The following is a 27,875-nucleotide window of genomic DNA, read 5'->3' as shown; positions in this document are numbered from 1 at the left end:
CCTCATATGTAAATGACTTGATTAAAAAAATGTGAATTGTTGCCTCTAAGTTCATATACTGAATACAGAAGGAATTGCTTTATGGTTTGAAAAGAAATATGTCTGCATATAAATAAATGAAAATGAGCCAGCAGGCTACCTGAGAAGTCCATAGAAGTGGAAGAGAAAGAAATCTTACACAGTGGCAACATGGGGGCTGAGAGTGAACTATTAAAACCAAAAAACCTTGTGCTTTGGTGAAATATTTCCTTACACACCAAAATCAAATTATCCTGAAGGCATTCTGTAGCTCTCAAGGTGAGATTAACAGTTGAAGTATCTGTTTATTTTGACATATTAAATATTATTTCACCATCAGTGAATATTCTTGGGGTTGAGAAAGTAAATTGTTACCTGCATTGGGCTTAAAACATCAACATATGGAAATTTGGAGGTGTTCATCAACTCATTCATGACACGGGAGCAACCTAGTTCAAACTTTAAATACCAACAAACAAACAAACAAAAAAACCCTACAGTAAGGTTTAGGGGAAGATACCAAAAGTAAACTAGTGTAATTGACTTTTGGCTCAAAATAAGTATTTTTGCAATGAATATTTTCATTACATTTATTTACACCTTTCCTTGTTCTGTAATTGTTTTGAAGTGGTAACTCTTTTTATGAATATGGGAATTAATAAAGCACTGACTCTGCAAGCCATGGGCTCCATGGTGAAGCCTTCAGTGCTAGTAATTTGAAACTCCCTTGACTCTTCTCACTGAGCTTTCTCTTAGTCGGTCCTATTGCATATTAACGGTCAGAAAGTCTTCCTTTCTACTGATACATCTTACAGAAAACCTTTGACAAGTAGAGAACCTCTGGGTACATTTTAACTAAGAGTTTTTGCCACAGATGATATGTTAGCTCTTCCTGGAATTTTTATGTTTTAAAATTCTCAGGTATTTTACATGCATCACACAAAGGTTCTGAACAGTTGCCCTTAAATTATTGATGTTTGCCATACATTTTGTTTGAATTTTTTTAACCTTGAAATTCCTTCAGTGAACAATGAAGGCAGCAAAGCCATTCCCCCTAGTTTTCTTGTAAAGAAATCAGACAAAATGTTTTATCATGTAGCATTAATGACCAAACATCTGAATATATTTTAGAAGCCATTTTAGTCATATTTTTAGGATAGGGTCTTTTTGCATCCTTAATAAATGTTTAGTCCAGTGCAGGTTTGTCTAGTCACAAGTCATATATGTTAACATTTTTTATTGTTTATTTGGCCTTTTTTCTTAATGTAAAGATTTTGATGATGTTTAATAAAAGCTGTGATTTTTTGAGAAAGGGACCAAGAGTGTTTTTGTTGTTTTTTTACAAGTGGAATTGGCTGTGGCTTACAATGATATTTAATTTCTTATATTAGAATAAATGTTTTCTTTTGGTGTGTTTTCCTCACATAAGCTGGTGGCATATCATAATGCAGTTTAACACCTCCAAAATAAAAACATTTAGTATTTTTGGTAATAAAGAATAAAAATCTAATTGACTGGGAAATAGCAGTTAAGTGAATTTATATATCGAATACTTTGAATAATTTTATGATTATTCAAAGTCTTTGAACAGATAGGCTCATACTTAATTTTTAGAAGAAAGGATTTATCTAAAATCCTTGGTAGTTTTTCTCTGTATTCAGTAGTTCATTGATATAGAACCTACTGTTTTTTAGTAATAATTGCTAGTAGGTTGCTAGTAAAAGCCTTGAGATGCTATCTGGTGGCTGCAGGAGGTGGAAACCATTGCGATAAATCTGAGATGGAGTGACCTCAGTACCAGCATCTCCCTCTGGAAGTACATTTCCCCAACCAGAGAAGTTACCAAGGATTGTTAGGAGATTAGAAAATTCTATCTGGTGCCCCAGCCAGTGTTAAGAGGATTGAAAACCTAGGAGTAGGTGCTATAACTTGTAATTAAATGTGAACCGAATATGGACCTGTCACTATGTTTGTAGATAAATCATTGAATAATTTTTTCTGTGTTGCTGCTTGTTAGAGTGAATTCTGGGTAATGTGGAAGAAAAAGGAATCAAAACCTGAATCTGAGTCTAAAAAATTCAGCATAATGACTCAGAAGAGGAAGAAAAGCAACATGCTGCAATAGGACCTGCATTTTTTAAGAAAAGGGTTTCACACACTGAGGTTAAATTGGTATGTTCTGTAGAGGGAGACGCCTGGACCCTGTGCTATACTGAGAAGGTGGTCCATGGAAATCAGTAAACTAACTGGGAAGACATGAAAAAAGGAGCAAAGAATTTACACCATCACAGTCACATCACCAGGAGGAGACTCATGCCAAATGCGGGGACACTGTAACTTCTTAAGGAAAAGAAAGGAAGCACAGGTGCCTGGAGAACTGTTGGCCTTTGAGGAAAGCTGAGTCGTGGTGGTTGGTATTTGTATTGAGTGGACAGAGAGCTGTATTTGGACTAATTAATGAATGTGCTGTTTTCCTAGAGTGGCCATCTGGAATGGGATGGAAGGCTGCCATGCATTATCAAACTATCTGATTCTCTTGCTCAATGATTTGTCAAGGAATGACTCAACAGTGAAAAGTAACATCTCTAGGGATTCACAGACTTTGGACAGCAAGTTGAAGGATGTATTTTCTAAATTAGATCTTGTAGCAGAGGGAAGACGGAGTGTTTGAGGGCAATGGCTTCATAGTTATTGTTAACAAAGGAATTTTGATTTTTAGTCTGTATGAGATACTTGATTTTTTAATTGGAGCATAGTGCTGCTTATGAAGAAAGGAAAGATTTGTTTAAAGACTAACTGACCTGATAGAGAATTTTTTTTTTTTAAGAGATGGGAGTCTTGCTGTGTTGCCCCGGCTGGAATGCAGTGGCTATTCACAGGTGCAATAGTAGCGCACTCTGGCCTTGTTGCCTTGGACTCCTGGGCTTAAGCAGTCCTCCTGCTTCAACCTCCTATAGCGGGAACTACAGGTGCATGCCACCTTGTCTGGCTAGTATTATATTTTATTAGGAGTAATTTAAAACATACAAGATGAAAGAGAAAAGTATAATGAACTCCGTAAACTATCACTTAGCTTTGACTGTTATCAAAAGCATTTCTGTAATATCATCAAATACCTAGTCAATGTTTACATTTTTCTCATCTATTAAATTTATTTTAGTCCGTTTAAATTTGGGTCCACGTGAGATCTATACATTGTGATTAGTTGATGTTGTTTAAGTCTCTTTAATCTGTAGGTTCTCATTCCATTTCTCCTTTTTTTCCCTTGCAAACATCTGTTGCTGAAGAAATTGGGTTATGTGTCCTATAGAGTTCCTACAGTGTAGTCTGAGTTTTGCTGATTGCAACTTTCTGGTGTCATTTACCAGGTACTTCTGCCCCTTGTGTTTCCTATAAATTGGTAGTTGGATCTAAAACTGCACTGTCCAGTACCATTGGTTGCATGTGGCTATTTAAATTTAAATAAATTAAATGAAATTAAAAATTCTGCCTCTCAGTTACTCTCACCACACTTTGAGTGCTCAGTAGACATATGTGGCTACTGCCCATTACAACAGCACAGATAATAGGATATTTCCATCATCGTAGAGTGCTCTGTTGAATAGCACTGACCAAATTTAAGTTCAGTTTTTTTGCAAGATATTTTCACAGGTAGTGGTGAGGACTCTCTTTATTTGTATGTGACATTATCAGTCATCGATGGATCGTTTACTTAGACCCAGTAATTAATTAAGGTCTGCCAAAATGATATTCTAATTCTGTCTTTCTTCATTTATTACTTAAAATACTTTTAAAAAAGGATCTTTTCCTCATCAACTATTTGATTACCCTGAGATACAGATCCTGTGGGACAGCACCAAAAATTACTCGTTTGATTTATTCCATAAAGCACAACTAGTAGTCCCAGATTAACAATTTAACAGCACCACCACCAATATGGTGATGCAAAATAGTTGCTTGTTTGTTTGGGAGGACAGATGGTCTTTGACTTACAATGGGGTTACATCCCAGTAAACCTGGAGTAAGTTGAAAATATCATAAGTTGAATTTTCAGTTTATGATTGGTTTATTGGGACATAGCCTATCATAAGTCGAGGAGAATACTGAATTAATATTGCTTACATGTCATTGTAAAGTCAAAAATTTTTAAGTCTTAACCATTGTAAGTTGGGGACTGACTGTTCTTTTTTGTCTTTGATTATCTGTAGCTGTATCTCACTGGAGATTTATACTCAGTTTTCTGTATCTCGTGGTTATGCCACAAACTGGATACACAGAATTCATTTGTTTCATTTTACTTTTGATTTTAAGGGTTCCATTGACTGACTGACCAATTGATTGAGTCAGGGTCTTGCTGTGTCACCTAGGCTGGAGTACAGTGGCACTGCAATCATGGCTCACTACAGCCTTGAACTTCTAGGCTCAACACATCCTCCCACCTCAGCCTCCCTAGTAGCTGGGACCACAGCTGTGTGCCAACATGCCTGGCTAATTTTTCTATTTTTTGTAGAGACGGGGTCTTGCTTTGTTGCCCAGGCTGGTCTCAAACTCCTAGGTTCAAGTGATCCTCTCGCCTCAGCCTCCCAAAGTGCTGCAATTACAGTCATGAGCCACAGTGCCTGGCCTAGATTCCTTTTAAAAATTAAAGATTGTTTTATAATTATGTAAAATGTTCGCATGACTCTGCAGTCAGATTTACAAAGTCAAGTGTATTTTTTTTTTTTAAGTCTAACTGCTATCTTTGTTCCTTGTATCGTTTTCTTGCCACCCACCCCCGATAGGTAACTGTCTTTTAAAAATGGCTTGTGGCCGGGCACGGTGGCTCACGCCTGTAATCCCAACACTTTGGGAGGCCGAGGCGGGTGGATCATGAGGTCAGGAGATAGAGACCATCCTGGCTAACACGGTGAAACCCTGTCTCTACTAAAAATACAAAAAAAAAAAAAATTAGCCGGGTGTGGTGGCGGGAGCCTGTAGTCCCAGCTACTCGGGAGGCTGAGGCAGGAGAATGGTGTGAACCTGGGAGGCAGAAGTTGCAGTGAGCCGAGATGGTGCCACTGCACTCCAGCCTGGGCGACAGACCAAGGCTCCGTCTCAAAAAAAAAAAAGAAATGACTTGATCTGGCTGCACATGCGGTGGCTCACTCCTGTAATCCCAGCATTTTGGTAGGCGGAGGCAGGCAGATCACCTGAGGTCAGGAGTTCGAGACCAGCTTGGCCAACATGGTGAAACCCTATCTCTACTGAAAATACAAAAAATTAGCCAGGAGTGGTAGTGTGTGCCTATGGTCCCAGTTACCTGGGAGACTGAGGCAGGAAAATAGCTTGAACCCAGGAGACAGAGGTTGCAATGGGGCAAGATCACGCCACTGCACTCCAGCCTGGGAAACAGAGTGAGACTCCATCAAAAAAAAAAAAGGCTTAATTTTTTATTTTTATATAAGCAAATATATATGTATTTTTGTTTGTTTTCCTCTTTCTTGTATGAATGGTGATATCTTAAACACACTTTTCTCTACTGAGATTTTGTTCAATTAACAATGTATCTGGACCAGGTGTGATGGCTCAGACCATAAATTCCAGTGCTTCCTCCAGTGCAGGAGGATTGCAAACTTAGCCAGGTGTGGTGGTGCACACCTGTTGTCCTAGCCACTCAGGAGGCTGATGTGGAAGGATCACTTGAGCCCAGGAGTTTGGGGCTGCAGTGAGCTATGATTGTACCACTGTACTCCAGCATGGGTGACAGAGTGAAACCCCATCTCTAAAAAACAAAACAAAACAACAGTAACAACAACAACAATAACAACAAACCATGTGTCTGGGAGGTCACTCCATAGCAATGTGTAGAGCTTATTGATATGTTCGGCTTTCTGTCTGTAAAACTGTTTTATGTTAGTGGGTACTATGAAATCCATTATATTGGCTTTGTTTTTTTCCTTTTTATATCCTTTGTATTCAGGAAGACTTGTATTTTTATTCTAATGGTTACCTTTATACTGACAGCTTTATAGTATAATTACATTTCTCCCTTACCTCTCTTTCTTTCTGTGTGTATGTGTATGTGTGTGTGTGTATCTTGTTGTCTTTTAGTAAAAGTAGCTTCTCTCTGCTTCTTCCCATAATCCTCTCTCTCACCTGGCATCTAATTTGAAGTGATATCCTTTTGTTGCAAGTTAATAAGGCAGGCAGCAAACTCATCCTACTCTTTATATATTTCTTATTCTCCCTTGTTTTCTGATGGTTGTACTAATCAGTATTAGAATGTTTAATTATTTCTTATATTGACTCCTTTGTGATTATCTACCAATAAAAATATATTTCCAAGTAATCATCAGATCATATGTCATTGTCAATCTCCCACCTCCCCTTTCTCATTTGTCTGAAGCTCATTTTCTAAACCATTCCTCAAGAAGGCCTTATAGAAACAGTGGTCCTTGAGTTTCTGCATGTTCCTCACAGTTTGACTGTGGTCTTTATTTTAACGGTCAGTTTGGCTGGATATAAAATCTGTGGATCACATTTTCTTTCTTTAATATTTTAAATACATTCTCATTGTTTTCTGGCATGAAACATAGCTGTCAAAAGTGTGGTAACAATATGGTCAGGTATAGGTACTCACGACTGTAATCCCAGCACTTTGGGAGGCCAAGGCAAGTGCATCACCTGAGCTCAGGAGTTTGAGACCAGCCTGGGCAACATGGCGAAACCCTGGCTCTACAAAAAATTAGCTGGGTGTGGTGGTGCACACCTGTGGTCTCAGCTACTTGGGAGGCTGAGGTGGGAGGATCACTTGAGCCTGGGAGGTGGAGGTTGCAGTGAGCCGAGATCATGCCACTGTACTCCAAACTGGGTAACAGAGTGAGAACCCATCTCAAAAAAAAAAAAAAAGTGTGATAACAATATGAGTTTAAGTGAGTTGGTCCTTTTGTCTGAGTGCCGAAAGGATTTTTTCTTTTTCTTTAGAAACCAATAGTTTACTAGAATATGTCTCAGCTCTTTTCAGTTAATTTTTTCAGGTATGCTGTATATACTTTCAGTATATACTTTCAAGTTGTCTTTTATCTCAGGAAAGTTTTCTTTTTCTTGTATTACACATTTCATTATTTTCTTTTATTTTCATTTTTAAAGTACTCCACTTATATGCATCTTATATTTTCTTTGCTTCTCTTCTGGATCTATCATGTTCTCTTGAATTCTTCATTCAAGAAGTAGTAATTACTTCTTGCATCTTATATCTTCTTATAAGATATATGTGTCATATCTTTTTTGCTTCTCTTCTGGATCCATCATTTTCTCTTGAATTCTTCGTTTCTATTTTTCAAAAGCACTATTCATTGGGTTAATCTGATTTTGTGTTCCTTCTTGTTTAGTCTTGAAGTGGTTATCTCCTTTTATGTTTCTTTTTCCTGAGTTTTGTCACTTCTTTTCAAATCTTCCTTTCCTCTAATCTCATTTCCGAATTTATGTAATATTTATTTGTAATTTGTGTTAATCCTCCTATGGTTTTATTTCTTTGCTTAGAAGGTTATTGGTATGTTTCTCTGGAATTTTTTCTTTTTTCTTTTTTTTTTTTTTAAGACAGAGTCTTGCGATTTCGGCGCACTGCAAGCTCCTCCCCCCGGGTTTATGCCATTCTCCTGTCTCAGCCTCCCGAGTCGCTGGGACTACAGGCGCCCGCCAACAAGATAATTTTTTGTATTTTTAATAGAGACGGAGTCTCACCGTGTTAGCCAGGATGATCTCGATCTCTTGACTTCGTGATCCACCCACCTCGGCCTCCCAAAGTGCTGGGATTACAGGCGTGACCCACCGCATCCAGCCTCTGGAATGTTTTTATTATCAGCAAGGATGTTATTCTACTCCTCTTCTTAGAAACATCTTTGAATGGGATTTGATCATGATTCTTTTCTGTTGCTCTTTAAGAAACTTAAAAATTAAGTAAACTAAATGAAATATTTTCCTGTACTTTTAGAAAGGGGGTATAAGCCAGGATAGTTTTTCATGGTTCTGGAGCTCCTCCTCCTGTTGTTTTTGCAGTGATAAAAGAAATAATATGGCTTCACACTAAGATCTGCCCCCTCCGCTTCTCTCCTCTGCTTTTGTCTGGACCTTCTCTCTTTTGCCTTTCATTATCCCTCTCTAGCGAAATGTGGCTTGCACTCCCAGCACTTTCTCCTCATTGTGGGGCTTTTACTTGTAGGGAGCTTCACCTTTTGTTTTTTTGTTTTCAGTGTTTGTAGGTCTCAGGTGTCTTCAGCACAGTTAGACTGTCCTCCCATGTTCACTTAATGAATTAGATTCGGCAGAGCTCTCTCCAGTTTGGGTTATTTCCGGTGAACATGTGTTGTTAATTTTGAGTTTCTTCCATTATCAGGGCCTGTCTCTTCTCTCACACAGACGCTGAGACGTAGCTCTTTCTCCTCATCCACTCTTAGTTAGGGACTCAAGGGGGTACCTTGTCATTTAGTTTTTATGTAGATAATGTTCATTGGTCTTTCATTTTGCTAGTCTAGTTGCTCTATTTTTGTGGGAGAATTTGAGTTTCTTTTTTTTTTTTTTTTTAATTAAAGCGGTTGGCAGACATAAAGATGCCAGACATAAAGATGATTGTATTTTAATATTGCGAAGACTGATACTTTTAAAAACTGAGCTAGAAATTTAAAGTCTTGTAGGTAACACTGAGACTTGATGTCTGGGATTCAAGATGGAGATGGGTCATCTATACCCTTCCATGGTACTCACAAAAGGTTTATTTGGAAGGAGAAACAGGCTTTGTTTGGAGCAGATTTAGAGAAAGTGGTTAAGGGATTCAAAGCTGTTTTACATGAGAAAAAGTTAAAGGAAGTAAGGTAGTAAGGTGTAGGTTAGCTAAAACAAGATGTGGAAAGCCTGCCATTAAATGCATTTTGTTTCTGGGTAGAACTCGGGTTAAAGGGGTAAAACTTCCAAAGATACAGATTTGGGCTTAAAGTTAATAGTAATTTTCGGGCCCGGTGCACTGGCTCATGCCTGTGTAATCTTAGCACTTTGGGAGGCTGAGGCAGGCCGATACCTTGAGCCTAGCAGTTTAAGACCAACCTGGGCAACATGGCGAAACCTCATTTCTACAAAAAACACAGAAATCAGCAGAGTGTGGTGTTGCACACCTGTAGTCCCAGTTGCTGGGGCTTGGTGGCTGAGGTGGGAGGATCTCTTGAGCCTGGAAGGTCGAGGCTGCAGTGAGTTATGATTGTGTCACTGCACTCTAGCCTGGGTGACAGAGTGAGACCCTGTCTCAAAAAAAAAAAAAAAAAAAAGGTAATTTTTAAATAATCAGCAGACTCTAAAGAGGGTTTTATTTTCCTGACAGGCAGCGATTCATGTCTCATAGGAAATATTAAGAAAGTATACAATTCACCAGGTTGAGTTCATGCTTTAGAAAAGGCAGTTGCACTGAGTAGTCTTCATGTCCTAACCCATGTCCTATCCACCTTGAGTTTTTAGCATCAACTCTTGAGCTTCCTGCAGTTTAAATGGCTGGAAAGCTATTATACTTTGATTGTGCATGTTGTTTCCATATTGTTGTGTTTATCAATACAGCACTTATAAAAACAAAGTGGTTAAAGTGCTGATAATTAAAATTCTAATGGCATATTTCTAGCTTTAATGGCAAAAACAATGTCTTCACCTTTTCTGTCTCCCACACATATTGTAAGGCCTTGCACGTGGAGGTGCTCAATTATATACTTACTGAATTGAACTGGCAAGAAAGATTTTTTGTTGATTAGAGATCCTATTTGGTAGAATGAATCTTTCTTTATAAGTTAATAACATAACTAATTTCTATAGTTTGAAGCAAATCCATTTTCATGTACTTTTAAACAATGCTAGCTTAAAATACTTCAAAGACTGAAATAATATAAAGCATATGTCAGTCATTCTGTGGGCTGGGTCCATCCTCCAGGTTCTGATGAATAAGAATGACTCCCTACATTCTTTTGTGTTCTTGGGAACAGTATTAAGGAAAAGAAAAAGATATGCCTTCCATGAAATTATCTCCCAATAAGGAATTTATAGCCAAATGAAAAGAGATTGAAGGAAAAATTTAAATTCTGTGTCCTTGGGTACCTTAACTGTACTGGTGTCTTTCTAAAAATTGTCTTCAGAATGTTAGATCATTAAATGTTAAACCTAGGGTGGCATATCTGGTTGAGAAGCTCTTAAAGGATAATCATGGGCTTCAGGGGGTTTTTGAACCCATTAAAATTGTGTACAACTTTTGCATGTTTGTGCACAAGCACATTTTTCTGGGGAAAGAATCATTTTTCTTGGATTCTCAAAAATATCTTGAGCCTAAAAAAGTTTCAAAATGAATGAATCCTAATCCATTCCCCTTTAATTAAAGGTAGACAAGGAGGCACAGAAATGCATGTGACTTACTCAAAGCTACCCTGCTGAATACTGATAGAACCAGGGCTATTCCTAATGGAATGAGGGCTAACAGACCTTGTTCTAAGAAGATTTTTGTATTTCCTCTTTTAATCCTTTTAGCTGTCCTTGAAAGTAGGTATATTTATTATTCTCATTGTGCAGATGAGGAAACTGAAGCAGAGAGGTAAGATAACTTGCCCCAGGTCACACAGTGAATAAGTGGCAGAGCAGGATTTGGACCCAGGCATTCTGATTCTAGAGACTGTATACTCTCAACAGCTACAGTCTCTCACAGAGGATTCTCTGAATGCCATGAAGCCAATAAGCTGTTTGAGGACTTAGTGAGATGGAATTTGGAATGTGAAAATGGTTCTGACTTGTTGTAAAACAAATGAAGTGACTTTATAAGTTTTTATAAAGTTAAACATATTGAATACTTTTTTTTTTTTCTAGCATGCAATGATGTTACCTGTTCTGACCCATCATATCCGCTACCATCAATGCCTAATGCATTTGGACAAGTTGATAGGATATACTTTCCAAGATCGTTGTCTGTTACAGGTAAGAATTATTCTCCTGTAAACTCACGTCATAACAAGATAGGAGTAATTCATCTTGCACGTCACAAGTGGTACATTGGGTTTTCTATCCTGGGAAGTGACAGGGATTGATAAAAACATAGTTCTCTCCATTGCTCTACCCTGGTTGCCTCTGCTACTTTCCAGCCCATTCTCTCACATTTATTTGAGATCATCCCTAAAAAAATTGACTAAAACTGAAATTTGTCAAATCTGAGTACCTTCTTCCGCTTTTCCTCCTTTATGTCTCTCCTTTTCAGGTGCTGAGAATTCTAACTTCTCTGAAAGATGTAGTTTTTTTTTTTTTTTTTCTTTTCTGGTATAGAGTTTTGCTCTTGTTGCCCAGGGTGGAGTGCAATGGCGCAGTCTCAGCTCACTGCAACCTCCGCCTTCCGGGTTCAAGCGATTCTTTTGCCTCAGGCTCCTGAGTGGCTGGGATTACAGGTGCCCGCCACCATGCCCAGCTAATTTTTGTATTTTTAGTAGAGACGGGCTTTTGCCCTGTTGGCCAGGCTGGTCTCGAACTCCTGACATCAGGTGATCCGCCGGGCCCACCTCGACCTCCCAAAGTGCTGGGATTACAGGTGTGAGCCACTGCGCTCAACCTAAAGATGTGGGTTTTTACGTTTGTTTCCAGAACAGGGCTTGCGTCAGAGATCTGGAAATTTGTTTTGGTCACTTAAAAATTTTTTTCAGTAGATTTAGGGGTACAAGTGGTTTTTGGTTACATGGATGAATTGTATAGTGGTGAAGTCTGGGCTTTTAGTGTACCTGTCACTTGAATAGTGTACATACACCCAATAGGTAGTTTTTCATCCCTCACCCTCCTCCCAACACTCTTCATCTGAGTCTCCAGTATCCATTATACCACTCTGTATGACCCTGGGTACCCATAGCTTAGCTCCTACTTGTGAGAGAGAAGATGCAATATTTGGTTTTCTGTTTCTGAGTTAATTAACTTAGGATAATGGCCTGTAGTTCCAACTGAGTTGCTGCAAAAGACATTATTTCATTATTTTTATTGTGGAGTAGTGTTCCATGGTATATGTATCCCACGTTTTCTTTATCCACTCATCAGTTGATAGACACTTAGGTTGATTCCATAGCTTTGCAATTGTAATTGTGCTGCAGTAAACATAGAAGTGCAGGTATCTTTTTGGTAGAATGACTTCTTTTCCTTTGGGTAGATACACAGTAGTGGGAGGACTGAATCAAGTGTTAGATCCACTTTTAGTTTCTTGAGAAATCTCCATACTGTTTTTCGTAGAGGTTATAGTAATTCATATAGCTTATATAAAGTTCAGTGTATTATAAGCCTTCCCTTTTCACTGCATCACACCAACACCTGCTGTTTTTTGGTTTTTAAATAATGGCCACTCTGACTGGGGCAAAGTGGTAGGTGGTATCTCCTTGTGGTTTTAATTTGCATTTGCCTCATGATTAGTGATGTTGAACATTCTTTCATGTTGGTTGGCCATTTTTATATCTTCTTTTGAAAAATGTTTGTTCATGTCATTTGCCCACGTTTTAATGGGATTATTATTTTATTATTATTATTATTATTTCTGGCTGATTTGTTTTAGTTCCTTGTGGATTCTGGATATTAGTCCTTTGTTGGATATATAGTATGCAAATATTTTCTGCCATTCTGTAGGTCGTCTGTTTGCAGATACTTGGGGAGATAAGATGGAAAGATCAGGGCTTAAAATTCAAATGGACAGACAGCTCCCTTTCCTGCTTAATTTAGGATGATACAAAGATGGTGCCCCCATGCTGAGTTTTTGTTTTGTTTTTGTTTTTTGAGACAGGGTCTCCCTCTGTCACCCAGGCTAGAGTGCAGTGGTGTGATCATAGCTCACTGCCGCCTCGACCTCCTGGGCTCAAGTGATCCTCCCACCTCAGCCTCTTGAGTAGCTGGGACTCCAGTTACGTGCCACCACACCAGGCTAATTTTTTATTTTTTGTAGAGATGGCGTCTCACTGTGTTGCCAGGCTGGTCTTGATCTCTTGGGCTAAAGTGGTCCTTCCTCCTTAGGATTACAGGTGTGAACCATTGCATCTAGTTTATGCTGTTTTAAAGACTGAACTTATTTTATTGAAATTTTAGCTGGCCATGACTCATCCAAGTCATCATTTAAATTTTGGAATGAATCCTGATCATGCCAGGAATTCTTTGTCTAACTGTGGAATTCGGCAGCCCAAATATGGAGACAGAAAAGTTCATCACATGCACATGCGGAAGAAAGGTATGTCTGGATGATTTTAAGATGTGAAGATCCTATTTTGGCCTGTGTTTTCTGTTGTAAATTATTTCGCTTCTAGGAATGGTTCTCTGGGTGACTCTTTCACCATTTCATATTCTAGTGATTACTGACTCTTTTTTTTTTTTTTTTTTTTTTTTTGAGACAGAGTCTCACTCTGTCACCTAGGCTGGAGTGCAGTGGCACAATCTCAGCTCACTGCAACCTTTGCCTGCTGGGTTCAAGCGATTCTCCTGCCTTAGCCTCCTGAATAGCTGGGATTACAGGCATATGCCACCATACTTGGCTAGTTTTTTTGTATTTTTATTAGAGACAGGGTTTTGCCATATTGGCCAGACTGGTCTTGAACTCCTGACCTCAAGTGATCTACCCGCCTCTGCCTCCCAAAGTGCTGAGGTTACAGACATGAGCCACCGCGCCTAGAGCCACCGCATGGACTCTTTTATAATATTTACTTTGAGCAAGAACTATAATAAGGGTTGATGAGTTTTTTAGAAAAATTTCTTTTTCCTATCCAGTGTTTTAAATAATTGTTTATTACACTTTTAGACAGGTAGATTCCAAATCTTTTAAAATCACATTGACATGAGATAATTTTTTTCTACTGTAATATGATGGTCCTATAATTTTTCTATCCGTATTTACTTGTGTATTTGTTTTTATTTTAAATAGGGATTAACACCTTGATAAATATTATGTCACGCCTTGGCCAAGATGACCCAACTCCCTCAAGGTAAAGTTGATTTTTAAAAAACAACTTGATTGATATGTAATTCACATACTATACAATTTACTCATTTAAAGCATACAATTCAGGGTTTTTAGCAAGTTCACAAAATTGTGTATCCATGTCCATTATCTAATTTTGCAACATTGACATTACCCCAAAGAGAAACCCGGTACCCATTAGTAATCTCTCCCCATGTTCCTTAGCCTGCCCAGTCCTAGGCAACCACCAATTTATTTTCAACCTCTATGGATTTGTCTCTTCTGAACATTTTATATGAAAGGTATCATGTAAGTCAGTTCTTTGCAATTGTCTTCTTTTACCTAGCATGTTTTCAGGATTTGGCCATAGTATGGTATGTGTCAATACTTCATTGTTTTTATTGCTAAATAATATTCCATGATGTGAGCATACCATATTTTATGTATCTGTCCTTCAGTTAATGGGCATTTAGATTGTTTGTACTTTTTGGCTGGTGAATAATGCTGCTGTGAATATTTATGTACAGATTTTGTTTGGACATATATTTTGATTTCCCTTGGGTATACACTTAGGAGTAGAATTGCTGGGTCATATGGTAACTCTGTTTAACCTTTTAAGGAACTGCCAGACTGTTTTCCCAAGTGGCTGCACCATCTTATATTCCCAGCAGCAATATAGCAGGGATCCAATGTCTTTACATTTTTGTCAACACTTGTTATTGTCTGTCTTTTTTATTCTAGCCCTTCTATTCTAGTAAATATGAAGTATTATGTCATTGTGGTTTTGATTTGCATTTCCCTCAGAGCTCATGAAATTGAGCATCTTTTCATGTGCTTATTGACTATTTGTTCATCTTCGGAGAAATATCTGTTCAAATCCTTTTCCCATTTTTAATTGGGTTATTCTAAATTATTGAGTTATAATAGTTTTTAAATATATTCTCAGATACAAATTCCTTATCAGATTTGCAAACATTTTTTTCATTCTGTGAGTTGTCTTTTCTCTCTCGATGATGGTCTTTGAAGTACAAAACTTTTGATGAAGTTTTAACTATCCTGAGTTTATGGCATTTCCTCACAAATTTTTGGATTAGCTTGTCAATTTCTGCAAAGAAGTCAGTAGGGATTTTGATAGGCATTATGTTGATTCTATAGATCAATTTGGAAATCATTACCATCTTTTTAAAAAATGTTTATTTAAAGTGTGGTTTGTTACATAGGTAAACTTGTGTCATGGAGGTTTGTTATACAGATTATTTTATCACCCAGGTATTAAGCCTAATAGCTATTAGTTATTTTTCCTTATCCTCTGCCTCCTTTCGTTCTCCGCCCTCCGAAAGGCCCCATTGTGTGTTGTCCTCCTCTATGTGTCCATGTAATCTGTGGCATTTGGTTTTCTGTTCCTGTGTTCGTTTGTTAGGGATAATGGCCTCCAGCTCTATCCATGTTCCTGCAAAGGATATGATCTCATTTGTTTTTATGGCTACATAGTATTCCATGGTGTAGAAGTACCACATTTTTTTTCTTTTTTTTTTTTGAGACAGTGTCTCATTTTGTTGCCCAGGCTGCAGTGCAGTGGCATGATCTTGGCTCACTGCAACGTCCGCCTCCTGGGTTCAAGCGATTCTCACACCTCAGTCACCTGAGTAGCTGGGATTACAGGTGTGCACCAGCGTGCCTGACTAAGTTTTATATTTTTGGTAGAGACGAGGTTTCGCCATGTTGGCCAGGCTGGTCTCCAACTCCTGGCCTCAAGTTATCCATCTGCCTTGAGCTCCCAAAGTGCTGGGATTACAGACCTGAGTCACTGTGCCTGGCCCCAAATTTTCTTTATGCAGTCTATCATTGAAGGGCATTTAGGTTGATGATTACCATCTTAACCTTTTTTTTTCTTTTTCTTTTTCTTTTTTTTTTACATAGAGACAGGGCTTTTGCTATGTTGCCCAGGCTTACCATCTTAATCTTAAGTTTTCTGATTCATGAACTTGGATGTCTTTCCATTTATCTGTCTTTTAAAATTTTTTCAAAATGTTTTATAGTTTTCAGAGTATACATTTTGCACATCTTTTGCAAAATTTATTCTGAAGTATGTTATTCTTTTTTGTGCTGTTATAAATGGAGTCTTTTTTTTTTTTTGAGATAGAGTCTTGCTCTGTCGCCCAGCCTGGAGTGCAGTGGTACGATCTCGGCTCACTGCAGGCTACACCTCCCAGACTCATGCCATTCTCCTGCCTCAGCCTCCTGAGTAGCTGGGACTACAGGCGCCCGCCCCCATGCCCGGCTATTTTTTTTGTATTTTTAGTAGAGATGGGGTTTCATCGTGTTAGCCGGGATGGTCTCCATCTCCTGACCTCGTGATCCGCCCGCCTCAGCCTCCCAAAGTGCTGGGATTACAGGTGTGAGCCACTGTGCCCGGCCTGGAATTGATTTCTTAATTTCATTTTCAGGTTGTTCGTTGAAAGTGTATGGAAATACAGTTAATTTTGGTGTATTGGTCTTATGACCTCCAACCTTGTTGCTCCTGTTTATTAGGTCTAATAGTTTTTTAGTGGATTCCTTAGGATTTTTTTATACATGAACTAATATTATCTACAAATAGCAATAGTTTTACTTCTTCTTGTGTAATCCTTTTAATTTCATTTTCTTAACTTAGTTGCCCTGTCTAGAGCCTTCAGTACAATACTGAATAGAAGTATTGAGAGCAGATCTTTGTCTTCCTAATCTCAGTAGGAAGCATTCAGTCTTTCACTATTGAGGATGATGTTAGCTGTTGGGTTTTTATAGATGCTTTTTATCAGAGTAAAGAAGGTCTCTTCTATTCTTAGTTGCTAAGTGTTTTTATCATGAAATGGTGTTGAATTTTGTCACATGCTTTTTCCGTAGCTGTTAACATAATCATGTCATTTTATTCTCTTATTCTAATTGATTTGGGGTGTTAAACCAACCTGGCTTTCCTGGAATGCCTCCCACTTGATTGTGGTGTCTCATTCTTCTCATGTGCTGCTGTATTCAGTTTGGTAGTATTTTGCTTAGGATTTGTGTGTCTATATTCACAAGATACTGGTTTGTAGTTTTCTTTTCCTGTGATGTTTTGTCTAGTTTCATTACAATGGTAATACTAGCCTCATATAACGAGTCAGAAAGTTTTGTACGTTAGCTTTTCTTATTTAATTTCCTGGTTTTATAAGATACCTTCCCATATTGATATTCTCATTTATGTGTGGTCTTGAGGCCTTCGAAGAATCTGGGAATGGAATGGCGTAGGTCTATATAAACTTATTAACACAGTTTGACAACTGAATGGAAGCAAATGCTTAATGGCTGATGAGGTTCTGGGGTTGCTTGCAAGGAGGATTATCTTTGTGTGTGAGGTACAGCAGGTTCTATTTGGAAAGCCAGTAGAGGAAATTACTTGAGGGTGGCTTTCTTTTTAAGATGGGGGGTTGGAAAATGGAATAGCTATGCTTATCATTCTGGGGATCCAGACAGATGGATTAAAGGTGGACAGAGTAGGGTTGGAAGTGACAGGAAATTGAGGCAATTACTTCAGCTGCCCACTGGCCTCCACAAAAATTGCCAGCAATGGCTGACATGGCTTCCTTTTCCAATATCTCCTTCATTTGTCAGGTTTTTAAAAAATTGACTTGCCTTGAGTTGTTGCCTTTGAGGTTATCATAAACCAAACCTCTTCAATCAAGAGGTAAAAGGAAAAGCAGGATAGAGCTTTAAAATTCTTGTTTGAAAATGATCATCTGCCCATACACCTCACGTGATATTCTGTGAGAGTCTAAGATCAGAAAAGAATGAATTAAAACAGCTCTTAATCACACCCTTGGGGATGGTGTGACCATGGTTTTATTCTTCTCATGTGCTGCTGTATTCAGTTTGGTTATCTCATTCTTCTCATGTGCTGCTGTATTCAGTTTGGTAGTATTTTGCTTAGGATTTGTGTGTCTATATTCACAAGATACTGGTTTGTAGTTTTCTTTTCCTGTGATGTTGTAAAGTCTGTATTTTGATAAGCAGAATCCTAAATACCCATAGCCCTCTAACATGGCTACACAAACACCATAGACATGTACTTTTCAATGATGAAAATCTGGCTTTAAATCGTCTTTGTCTCATCTTCCCCTACCGCAGTTGTTGGTATGTAAATTATGTCTTTTGGTAACATCATTCGAACCCCATGATTTATGTTTTCTTTTGCTCTGTTACAAACAGGTGGCTTTCTTACCATGGCAGAAGGGATGACGCTTGAGAAACTGTGTGATGTTTGAATTTACCATTTTGAAAATGATATTGACAGAGAATAAACAAATAATCTCTCTTGTCCTTTGACATTTGGCCTTTGCTGCTTGTGTTGAGAGGCTCTTGCCCTGAATATGATTTTTTTGCTGATGCAGAGTTGACCCCAAGTGTCTGTTCAGAGAGAGCCTCTTGGCGTTGGCTGCCAGGATCTGCTGCTAGTTGACTGCTATCAGCTAGCAGTCCACAGCTGGGCACAGCTTCTCACAGATTGACCCAAGTAAGACAGAGCTGCTTACCTGGGTTGTCAAGCATACCCTGTCCCTTCCCTGTGTGCTGATCGTCATTGTAAAACTTCCTCTGTAATGCCCATGTAACCTTGTAATATCCGGCTCAAATCCTGCTGGTATTTATTTTATGGTACATATTCTTGTTCTTCTGTGCACCCATAATTGTGTTATGGGGCTATTTTTCTTTACTGGACTGTAAGGATTTTGAAGTTCTATGGTCCTACCCATGTTTTTTCTCTCCGTTCTTTGTAACTAGGACCTTTCACAGAACAAGTACTCAGTAAATAAGTATTAAAGGAAGGAATGCCATTCATCATACTACTTTATCCCAGGCTATTTACTTATTGACTAGAAATAGGGCAACGGTGGGGATCAAGAAGGGTTATGGTCAGCAGTTTAAATGGCTGGGTAGTATCTTTCTTAATCTCATTTGGGTTGGGCTAGGGTTTACAAAAAAGGCATGAAGCCTTAAAATTAATAAATAATTCTTGATAGCCTGGCTGCCCATGAAAACTACAAAATAATTAACTTTTATGATGCTGTTATCTCAAGCGAATATGCCACCCATAATTTTAAAAACGTCAGTGTTTAACCAACTAAATGTGAGCTGAATAGTTATATTTAATTCATTCATGCAAATTGTGATGAACTATTACCACAAAAAGGGTGTCTGAAGGATTAGGCATTTGGTGGCATTCAAGTAATCCATGTATTATCAGTAAGACCCTTGGGAAGGAGGGGCCAGAAGAGTAGCAATGGAAAAAAGGGGAAAATCAAGCTGCCTTGGTTTGATTTGATTTTTTTTTTTCTTTTGGAGAGTCATTGCTACATATATTGCATAAAAATCTTGGCCAGGCACTATGGCTCATGCCTGTAATTCCAGCACTTTCGGAGGCCAAGGTGGGTGGATCACCTGAGGTCAGGAGTTCAAGTCCAGCCTGGCCAACATGATGAAACCCTGTCTCTACTAAAAACACAAAAATCAGCCAGGCATGGTGGTGGCCTCCTGTAATCCCAACTACTCGGGTGGTTGAGGCAGGAGAATCACTTGAACCCAGGAGGTGGAGGTTGCAGTGAGCCATGATCATATGACAGAGTGAGACTCTGTCTCAAAAAAAAAAAAAAAAAAATTATTGGACCAACAGAGAGACACATATGGACTATTTGTTAATGTCTCTGTATTTAAGGAAATGGTAGTTGCAAGTATATTTTGCATTAAAAGCACAATAATATATATTAAATATATATAAATTCCACTGAATGAATTTACCACCCTAAATGCTTCAAGTTAATTCCCAAGTCCAGTAGTTTCAGATCTACTGGGTCTGTGGCCTGTCCTCCCTACAAGTGTCCAGGCAGATGCGGTGAGGTGAAGGAATCCTGAATTGGGTAGAAGTTCCCACTGACCTCCAAGGCCCCCTCTAGCTCTACTCTCTGAGTCACTGCTTGAGGCTTGGGATGCCAGAGTGCGAAAGATTCTGCCTACCCTCACTGGATTTGGCCTATCCCGAGATGGCTTTCCTTGGAGTGAATGGCACCTTACAGTACTTACTGTTACAGGGAGATTGTTGTGTTTTATAAAGTGCATTCCTCAGACAAAATGTCCTGTATAAATGTTACAGTTAATCTACATTTCATAATGCCTCTGTTGATTCACTTCTTAAAAACAAATGGAGTGTTTACTGCTCAGTAAACATCTCATCTTGGAACCTGCTAGTATTTATAAGGAGGGTGATTAAAGAAAGTCTAAGCAATGAAAGAAGGAACAAAAGATTTGCTACTGCTATGAGGACTAGCAGCCCACTCTTCCCATTTTTCCAGATAAACCATTGGCTTAGGAATTGTATAGTATAATAATAAACTAAAGTGGTATTTAATCCCCATTCTTATTTATGGCTTATTGCCAGAGTTTAGTCATAATGTAGATACAGAAAAACATATGTTGGATATTTAATAAATAGCAGACTCTCTATTGAATAAACCTGGTTAGAACCATGACCTTGTATTTCAACAAAATGAATAATAATCCAACTTTGTGGTTATTAAAACGCTAGACATAGTTTTTGTCTCCATGAAAGTTTATAAAAGAAATTAAGGTAAAACTTAAAGCCAGTATGACTTCATTTAAAATAATATTTGACTTCAAGCATATACCAAATATGACTTATTGTCATATTTGGCCAAATGTCTTATTATTCTTTAAAAATGCATTAGACATCCAAATATGGTTTGTCCCCAACTCCTTTGCCCCCAGTTTCTTGCTTTCCATGTGAAGATTTTTCTGTATAGTACTTTGCACTATTAGGAACAAGATAAAGCCTGTGCCACAGAAAATGCATTTTTATTTTACTGGCTCATGAAAAAGAATTTATTTTTTAAAACTCACTATTTCTTTCTTATTTCTATCCTTACCCAGGACAGTAGCTTAATAGGTTTCTTGAAATTGCAGGAAGACTTAGGAGTTAACATCGTCTTACCATTAAATCATGCCTCTATTTCTTGATGCTTTCTCCAAGAATGATGGCAGATGCTTTTGAAGTTCTGGTGTATTTGACAGAAAGCAAAATCTCAGTATTGAAAAGTTTTGAAATTTTTTTTTGTTAATATAATGTGTTATACTCCACTGTGGAACTTTTGAGTCACTCTTGGCTAGTGGAGTAGCAACAAAAAAAAGTCCTTTAAAGTCTAGTATATATTTGGTAAAAGTAAGAAAAGTTTGTTTTAGGACCTACTGCTTTTTTTTTTTTTTTGAGACATGGTCTCCCACTGTCACCCAGGCTGGAGTGCAGTGGTATAATCATAACTCACCGCAGCTTTGACCTCCCAGGCTCAAGTGATCCTCCCGCCTCAGCCTCCAGAGTAGATGAGACTACAGGAATGTGCCACCGCACCTGGTTAATTTTTTAATTTTTTGTACAGACAAGGTCTTTCTTTGTTGCCTAGGCTGGTCCTGAACATCTGGCCTCAAGCAATCTCCCATCTCAGTCTCCCAAAGTGCTAGGATTACAGGCATAAGCCACACCTGGCCTCCCCCCACCCCCCGTTTTTTTTAACTGAATTATGAGATTATGAATTTGTCAGCTAGATATGAATGTATTTTCTCTTTCTCTGTCTCTCTTTTTCATTTCCCATTATTGGCTATTACAGTTGAGTATCCCTTATCCAAAATGCTTGGGACCAGCAGTGTTTCAGATTTTTTTGGATTTTGGAATATTTGCATATACATAGTGAGATATCTTGGGGATAGGACACAATTATAACTGAAATTCACTTATATTTCATACATATTTTATATGTATGAAATATATATAAGATGGCCTTGGAATGGCCTTGAAAACCAGATGGGTTTAGACTAACATAGCCTGAAGGTAATTTTATACAACATTATTAATACTTTTGTATAGACAAAGTTTTTATTGAGCCTGTCACATAAGGTCAGGTGTGGAGCTTTCCACTTGTGGCATCATATTGACACTCAAGAGTTTCAAATTTTGGAATACTTTGGATTTTGGATTATGGATGCTTCACCTGTAATTGCTTTCCAAAAATGATGTTTTCACATAAATTAAAGGCCATAAATTGAAAGGAGGGTTCAGAATCACTTATTCATTGTTCACAACTTACCAGATTTTTCCTATTACCTTTTATTTGCTGTAAAATTCCAAAATGTGGAGGAATAGTAGGGTAGAAGAATAAACTTACTAATGCAGTAAGTGAAATGATAGCAGTTCTGCTTAAATTTCTAAGTAGATGATTTGGTAGCTAAGAATAATTTACAAATATTTTAAATTTTCTACTATATATGGAAACTATAGGGATACTTTACATATGGAAATTAAACTGGCACACATGAAGCAGAATAATACAGATATGATCTAATTTTGTTGTAAATGGAGTGATAGGGGTTAAAGTTCTGTGGGAATGGGGGTGGGATGGTGGGAGTTAGCCCGCACCCCTGGAAGCTCCAGTACTTAGGGTCGGCCTCCCAGTTGGCTGTAGGAATGAGTGCGATTTGGGAGAGGTAGCAGGGAAAGGAGAGGGGATAGTATGTGCATGGTATAGTTGTGCAGGTTGATCAACATGGAGTTGAAAGTTGCTGTTAAAAGTAGATAAAAGGGGTGGGTATGATGAAACTAGATAAAGAATGGCCTTGAAAGCCAGATAGGTTGAGAGTCGACAGGCAGCTATTGAGTTTTTTGGGGAGATGTGGTTTGGTGTCAGAGAGATTTAAGAAAGCCCCTGTAGTTAGTGAGGCCAGTTTCTGCTCATGCCCAAGCCTGTCCTTTGCTGTCTTTGCTCAGACCCCAGGGACTCTATGTGTCCTCCTTCCCTCCTCAGTGCATCCCTTTGGTTTTTCTCCCCGTGTATATCCCCAGACTCATATTTTCTCTTTCAGCAGCCAGCCTTGAATCAGACATTCAGGTTCTTCCTCATATTTAGTCATCCCCCCGCTTATCCTTCCAAGGCCTCTAGTGAATGCATGAAACCAAAGATAGTACATAACCCTATACGTACTGTGTTTTTTCCTACACATACATACCTATAATGAAGTTTAAATTATAAATTAGGCACAGTAAGAGATTAACAGCAACAATAATAAAATAGAAGAGTTATAACAACATGCCTTCTATATGCCAAACCCCATGACATGCAGCTTACCTATGTAACAAACCTGCACAGGTACCCCTGAACCTAAAATAAAAGTAAAAAGTAAATAAATAACAGTATGCCAGCATCATGACTCTTGTGCTTTGGGACCATTATTAAGTAAAATAAGGATGACTTGAATAGGCACTGAGATACTATGACAGTCGATCTGGTAGCCCACATGGCTATTAAGTGACAGCATAGAGATACTAGAAAAAGGGATTATCCCAGGTGAGATAGGGTGGGACAGCACAAGATTTTACCATGCGGTAAAGAACAGCATGCAATTTAAAACTTATGAATTGTTTATTTCTGAAATTTTCCACTTAATGTTTTCAGACTGTGGTTGGCCAGGGGTAACTGAAACTGTGGAATGTGAAACCATGGGTATGGGAGGGCTACTATACAATTCCATACAACTTATTATTTCTCCAGCTTACTGTAGTCACAAGCAGGTTTGTCTCCACCACTTCACATATAGCCTATCAAGGGCCTCAGTGACTTCACAGGACTGAATCGGTGGTCTGTTCTCATCTGACTTGAGTCTAAGCAACATTGGGCATGGCTCACCACTTCTCTCTTGAAACACATTCTTCCCTATGGCTGCAGGATAACATGCTGTCCTTGAGGAGAGCATACTGACTTCCTTTTCCTCCTACCTCCCTGGCCAGGTCTCCTTTTCTGGCTTCCCTCCTGCTTGACTTCTCAACTTCAGCACTCCCTGGGTTCATTCCTGGCACCTTTTTTTCCCTCTGGCTGCATCCTCTCAAGTGGTGTCATATGATTCATCACCTGAAATTCTGTCTAACATTGACCAACTCTAAAGATTCATTAGCAACTTTGTCCTAGCCCATGAGCAGAAAGTTAGTATCTAGCACTCTACTGGATCTTTCCATTTGGATATTTGATGGGCACTTCAAAGTTAACGTCCAAAATGCACCTCTTGCTTTTACCCCAAACCTGTTTTCCTTTTGGTCCTCCCCTCCACAGTAAATAGCACCACTTCTCACAGGCTACTTAAGCTAAAGCCTAGACATTGACCTTCATTCTTTTCTTTCACTTAGCTTCCAAATCCCAACTCCAGCTATCAACAATTCTTTTTCGGCTGTTTCTCCAAAATACATCCCAAATGTGACGGTTTCCCTCGTCTCCACTGTGACCTCCCTAGCCTAAGCCTCCCATGTGGGAAAGTCTCCTTGCATCTGCTGCAACCTCCCCTCAGTGCTTCTGTGTCCTGCACTCTGTGTCTACACAGCAGCAGCCAGTGTGGCCTGTTGAAAACCTAAATCACTTCATGTCATGTCTGTGCTCAACCAAAGGGGCAGTGAGAGAAGCACGTTAGTACTGAGAGGAGGTGCTCCATTGGCTTCACTGAGACGCAGGAGGAGGTTTTCCATGGGCCACCTTCTTGGTCCTTTCAGCCTTGTATGCGGACATGAGAAAATAACAGCCTGTGAGATATGACTTCATCATATAATTAAAGTGTAAATAAAGTGTAATCTGTGCACTGAAGGGGAAGTATTAATTTTGATGAGTGGCATCGGGCAGGGCTTCATAAAGAAGATAACATTTTTGCTGGGCCTTGAGGGGTGAGTAGATTTTCAGCGTGGCTCATTGTATGGGAGAGAGTAGAAGGCTCTGGGGTGGCAGGGAGCTTGGCCTGAAGAGGCACACTGAGTGTCTTAGGTGATGCCTCTTTCAGAGAATGGCAGGGGTTTTGGAGCAGGGCCCGATGAGTAGATAGGATAGGATAGGAGTGGGTAACGAGGCTGAAAACGTAGATTACACTTATTTTGAAGGACTTCAGATGCTAGGTTGAGTGTAGAGTTGGAGTGATGTGGAACTGGCTTTAGGACATTGTATCAAAACGAATTTTTCAGTGGTCAGAAAATCCACTGAAGGTGTTCTTCTGTCTTCTACCTGATAGTAGTAAGGAAATACTCACGATTGTTAGTGAGATACCACTTTGAAGGCTCTGGATGCTTTAAGTCTGGTTCCCAGGGGAAGGAAGCCCCCTGGTAGAAAGCCTGACCCACGTGGTGTGAAGGAGTGCACCCCTCCTTCCCATTAGGCAGGTGCCAGGTGCCTCTGGGCTAAGATGGTGGTCTGTGCTCTTAATTATGAGGAATAGGGAAGGTGGTTTGATTACTAAAGGAGCTAACCCTCATGTGCTCTTTTCTTGCGGGGGTGGGGGGGAGTGTTAGTATGCTATAGTAAGTAATCTTCTTAATTCCCATTGTAGGATTAACCACAATGAGCGGTTGGAATTCCTGGGTGATGCTGTTGTTGAATTTCTGACCAGGTAATTAGGCTTTTTTGTTTTTTACAGTTCCTCAATAATTACATTTTATAGGTAACATACTTATTACATTGCTTTCTTTGTAATTAGCCAAATAAGGCATTGATACACCATGTATTTTATCTGTTTTGTCGAGCTCAAAAGCCACATGTCTGTGGCTCTTGCCCTGACAACTCGCACTCACTGATGCTGTAATGAGTGAGATTACAAGATGAAAGGCTGGTGTCTCTGTCCTGTCAAGTATATGTTAAAGTTGCTTACAGCCACAAGAGATCAGCTTGTCTTGGTCTAGATGCTTCAGAGCTTATATTCAATTTGTAAAGAAAGGGATGATATTTTAAAATGTCATTTCAACGTCTAGGATTTGTCTTTGATCCCTTTCTTACTCTTTCTGATCTCAAGGGAAGTAAAACTTACAAGTAATTTTAATGACCAGATTTGTGTGTGTGTGTGTGTGTGTGTGTGTGTGTGTGTGTGTTTCTCTCCAGAAGTGTTTTAGGATCCTTAATTTGAAAGTAGGGGTAGGACGCCAGGCACGCTGACTCACGCCTGTAATCCCAGCACTTTGGGAGGCCAAGGCGGGTGGATCACATGAGGTCAGGAGTTCAAGACCAGCCTGGCCAACATGACGAAACCCCATCTCTACTAAAAATACAAAAATTAGCCAGGTGTGGTGGTGCGTGCCTGTAGTCCCAGCTACCTGGGAGGCTGAGGCAGGAGAATCGCTTGAACCTGAGAGGTGAAGGTTGCATTGAGCTGAGATTGTGCCACAACACTTTAGCCTGGGTTACAGAGTGAGACTCTGTCTCAAAAAAAAGAAACGAAATAGGGGCAGGAAAGTGTGTGTTGCTTTTCTATACTGACACAATTTCTCTTTTAAAGGGAGATAATACATGCTTCTCTTGGAACTCTCTTGAGCTGTTTTTTTTCTCTTTAGGTTATTTCTTTTCACAAGATGGACATAATCAGGAGAAGGGACTCCTCTCTCCAGGGGCCACACATAGCCCAAGGAAAAGCATTTGTTTCACTCCCAAGTTTTAGTATTAAATGTGTTTACTCCTAGAGTGTGTAATTGATTATTCTGCTCTTTGTTGTCATCAGAGAACAGATTTCAGAGAAACCTTTTAACAGAAATAAATGTGAACATATGAGTGAATGGTGCCTTCTAGGTTTAAGCACATTCAAATATATTGTTCTTACCATTTAACTTTCAAAGACTTTAATCAGATCCTTTAGTTTGATTCAGCTGATATCCATTGCACAGATACTGTGTGCCAGCCCAGTTTCTGTGACTCAGAGCCACAGACAGAATGTTGTGATGCGTATTTATTAATGTACTTCCTTTTTTTTTTTTTTGTAGTGTCCATTTGTACTATTTGTTTCCTAGTCTGGAAGAAGGAGGATTAGCAACCTATCGAACTGCCATTGTTCAGAATCAGCACCTTGCCATGCTAGCAAAGGTACAGAAAACATCTGCAGCATTTGTAGTTATGTCTGACATGCTCTTCTGCGGCCCATGCATAATTTTGCATTTGAATAAGTAACTCTTTAGGATATATTAGGGGTGTTAATATTTTACACACCAGGAAGTATTTTTTGTTGGGTTTTAAGGATCCAGTCTTACTAGTTTTGTTACCTTAGTGAGTTTCACCAGCAGCTAATGAACTCCACAGTGAGGTAACTTGAGAACAGATGAAGAAAAATTTGACAGATGTGCATGAACTGAGTTAAACATTTGAGGAAAAGGAACATGGGAACAAAGCAAAAGAAATGAAATATGCTGTATTTTCCCTTTGTGTAATATTTCTGTAGTACATTTGTTTCTAATTTATGTTAACAAGCCGAATGATAGTTTTGAACAGAAGATTACAGACCATTTTTTATCCACTAGGGGTACTTTCTACACCTTTGAGAATCCCCCAAATCACAAATCCTATTAAGATTTAGGGCTTAGGCTGTTCCCCTAGCCTCATTGACTTAGCTCAGTAACTAACAGAACCTTTTTATAATTCAGATAAACGTGCTCTGATTTGATGTTTCCATCTCCATATGATGTCTTATTAGAATAAATCATAGCTGATAAGCACATGGACACTTGCACTGACTCATCAGGGTTCCAGTCCACACTCCTTCTCTTAGAAACAGGTGGCTATGGACAAATTGACAAATTGTTGTTCTCTTCTCCAAGCCTCTGCTTTCTCATCTGTAAAATGGAAATGACATTAGCCCTTGGCACACAGCCTGGTTGTGAGAATTAAATGAGATTATGAGCTTTAATGACATCATTTATAAAGTGCTAGGCATAATACTTGTTTATAGTAATTACACAAAGATGTTAATAATTTTGTAGGGGCTGTTTTTATTGATGCGACCCATGTTCTTGTGATAAATCCTTACATTTTTATAGACCTTTGGGTTT

The 27,875-nt window shown here is 38.9% G+C and overlaps 1 protein-coding gene across 9 annotated transcripts in view; it reads left to right on the top strand.

Annotated features, from left to right (window-relative positions):
- Positions 1 to 27,875, top strand: part of DROSHA (drosha ribonuclease III) — a 138,199-nt gene that overhangs the window by 74,229 nt on the left and 36,095 nt on the right. For all 9 annotated transcript variants that reach the window (XR_002522468.2, XM_009208206.3, XM_009208204.3 and 6 more), the window contains 5 exons: positions 10,882 to 10,989; positions 13,114 to 13,252; positions 13,940 to 14,000; positions 25,400 to 25,459; positions 26,817 to 26,916. Coding sequence is in view for 8 of the 9 variants with exons in the window: in XM_009208206.3 (XP_009206470.1) it covers positions 10,882 to 10,989; positions 13,114 to 13,252; positions 13,940 to 14,000; positions 25,400 to 25,459; positions 26,817 to 26,916 (468 nt within the window). In the remaining variant the exon portion in view is untranslated. The remainder of the gene's footprint in view (positions 1 to 10,881; positions 10,990 to 13,113; positions 13,253 to 13,939; positions 14,001 to 25,399; positions 25,460 to 26,816; positions 26,917 to 27,875) is intronic.

Source organism: Papio anubis, chromosome 5, assembly GCF_008728515.1.
Source record: "Papio anubis isolate 15944 chromosome 5, Panubis1.0, whole genome shotgun sequence".
NCBI classification, from domain to species: Eukaryota; Metazoa; Chordata; class Mammalia; order Primates; family Cercopithecidae; genus Papio; species Papio anubis.
The sequence above is the reverse complement of the archived record's forward strand: the minus strand, read 5'-3'. Positions and strand labels throughout refer to the sequence as shown.